Source organism: Bison bison, unplaced genomic scaffold (assembly GCF_000754665.1).
Source record: "Bison bison bison isolate TAMUID 2011002044 unplaced genomic scaffold, Bison_UMD1.0 scf7180017864323, whole genome shotgun sequence".
Classification (NCBI taxonomy): Eukaryota; Metazoa; Chordata; class Mammalia; order Artiodactyla; family Bovidae; genus Bison; species Bison bison.
The window spans coordinates 2,295,977-2,298,763 of record NW_011494895.1 but is presented as its reverse complement, the minus strand read 5'-3'; the positions used below and the strand labels follow the sequence as shown (position 1 = coordinate 2,298,763).

At 39.8% G+C, this 2,787-nt stretch overlaps 1 protein-coding gene across 1 annotated transcript in view; it reads right to left on the bottom strand.

Annotated features, from left to right (window-relative positions):
* Nucleotides 1-224: 224 nt before the first annotated feature.
* Nucleotides 225-2,787, bottom strand: part of KIN (Kin17 DNA and RNA binding protein) — a 26,231-nt gene continuing 23,668 nt past the window's right edge. The window contains exon 13 of the mRNA XM_010853144.1: nt 225-2,274. Within this exon, the coding sequence (XP_010851446.1) occupies nt 2,212-2,274 (63 nt within the window). The 3' untranslated portion in view covers nt 225-2,211. The remainder of the gene's footprint in view (nt 2,275-2,787) is intronic.

The following is a 2,787-nucleotide window of genomic DNA, read 5'->3' as shown; positions in this document are numbered from 1 at the left end:
ACAATGAAATACTACTACACACTTATTAGAATGGCCAAAATCAAGACAATACCAAATGCGGGTGAGGCTGTGGAGCAACAGAACTCTCTCATTCATTGCCTGTAGGACTGCAGACAGCAACAGAGACTTTGGAAGTCACTCTTACCATTCAATCCAGTAACCACGCTCCTTGGTATTTACCCAAATGAACTGAAAACTTGTGTTTACACAAAAATCTACACGTGGAAGTTTACAGCATCTTTATTCATAGTTGACAAAACTTGGAAGCAACTCAGATGTCCTTCAGGCTAAGTAAATGAATGGCTAAGTAAACTGTGGTGCATCCAGATAATGTGATATTATTCAGCACTAAAAAGAAATGAGCCGTCGTGTCGTGAGAAGATGCATAGAGGAAACTTAAACACGTTGCTAAGTAAAAGAAGCCAGTCTGCAAAGGCTCACACACTGTATGAGCCCAACCATGGCATTTTGGAGAGGTCAAAACCATGCAGAGGTCAAAAAGATCAGTGACTGACGGAGGGAGGGGAGGGAGGGAAACGAGGAGGTGGATTTTTAGACAATGAAACCATTTCGTACGATCCCATAATGGTGGATACATGTCGTCATAAACTTGTCCAAGCCGACAGAATGTTCAACACCAAGAGGGAATCCTAATGGAAACCATGGACTTTCAGTGACAATGACTGGTCAGTGGAGGTTCATCAATTCTGCTGCGAACCTGAAACTGCTCTAAAAAATAAAGTCTGTTTTTTAAAAAGAATAATAGCTTACAATGTTTTAAAAAGAAAAGTCAGGGAATTCCCTGGTGGTCCAGTGGTCAGGACTCTGTGCTTCCACTGCATGGGGGCTGGGGTTCGATTTCTGGTCAGGAAACTAAGATTTTGCAAGCTGTCTGGTGCAGCCAAAAAAAAAAAAAGAAAGAAAAAAGGTCAATATAAGACTTGATTTTAGGTGTCTGCAGTTACTCTGCTTAATATAACCATATTGGCCTCTAAAACCTTATAGGGAAAACAATTCTATAGTATAGAATCATATTTTTATGCTTGATTTTTTAAAAATTAAACCTAACCTCAATAACGCTACTTTATTTTGCGATAATTTCAGGAAGACGTTGGAGAAAAGAATGTGAGAAGTAGGGATGAAACTTTTTTCTGTGAAGAAAACTACTGAGTTGATTCCAAAGTTACAGATTTGGGGGAGGCCTGTGGAAAGCATCATGTTTTATTTCTGCACCACAATCAGGGAGAGCCATTCCTTATGGAAACGGCTCTTCAAATGTTAGACATGGTATAACACGAGTGAGTTACTGTGCCCCAGGATCTGAAAATGCATGACCACAAAAAGTCTTGTGCATGCATGCTCACAGCAGCATTATTCATCATAGCCTCAAAGTGAAGCAATCCAATTCCATCAACTCATGAATAGTTTTTAAAAAATGCATTATATATCCATACAAAAGATTACCATTGAATGAAAATGAGGTAGTAACCTATGCTACAACATGGATAACCCTTGAAAACACTACGCTTTGTTTAAGAAGCTGGTCATAAAAGACCATATACCATATGATTCCACTTCTATGAAATGTCTACAACAGGCAAATTCACAGAGATGGAAAGCAGATTAGTAGTTGCCAGTAGTCTGGAGTGACTATAGATCCAGGGTTACTTTTGGGGAGATGAAAATTCTCAAATTAGACAATGGTGATTTTCAAACAACTTTGTAAATATTCTAAAAACCACTAAAACGTCCACTTTAAATGGGTGAAATTGTATGGTGTGTGAATTACATCTCAATAAAGCTATTCTATTTATAGTTTGACTCTTAAAAATGTAATTATATTACATCCAACTTTACCACTTTACTGATGAAAATATAAATTTAGAGTATATGAAGGATTTGCTCTACAATAGTTATACATTGTCCTATATACAACAGTTTACAATAATATTCTTTTAATGTAGATTAAAAAATCAAGGAAGTATTACAAAGGCAACAAAAACAACAAGGACATAATTATATAATTTTGATACTTCACAAGACATAATTAGATTTTTCTATAAGTTAGACTAAACAACTACAGTAATATTTAAATAAATCCATTTGTTTTATACAAAAGAAACACCCTAACACAGTAGAGTCTTGTAATGTCTTGGTGAACACCAATTTGATGCTTTAAGATTTTAATGTGATGCTAACAAATTTTCAAACTCAGGCAAGTTTAGAAATGTCTTCGTATTGAATTCCTTCAACTCTGCGTCCTTTTAAAGGGCCCTACAAATTAAAATAATTGAAGAAGTGGTTAAAAACACACATGCACTTACAGGACAAGAAAAGGACATATGCTTCTGGATGCCAACGTGCCTTTTCACATCCCTAAGACACCATTAAGGTGGCTAACAGTTCTTCGTGACTCTGAATTTTAAAAAGGTACCCTATGGTGTCCTTGTCAGGAACTGGTCGTGTTTTCTTCATACTGGGTGGGATGCATTACCACTAGATGCTGTGCCGGAGACCTGCTGGCTGGTGAGTACCTCCTGTACCCCACCCGCTCCCCCTGGTCAGGCATGGTGTGAGACGGTGCTCCGGCCCACAGAACGGACGGGTGGCGCAGGGCTCGCCAGGCCACACATCCTCCACACGCATCCTCCACAGGCAGCCCACGGACAGGGGTGGCGCGGGGTTTGCTCAGGCCACGCACCCTCTACACGCAGCCCATGGACAGGGGTGGTGCGGGGTTTGCCCAGGCCATGCACCCTCTACACGAAGCCCATGGACAGGGGTGGC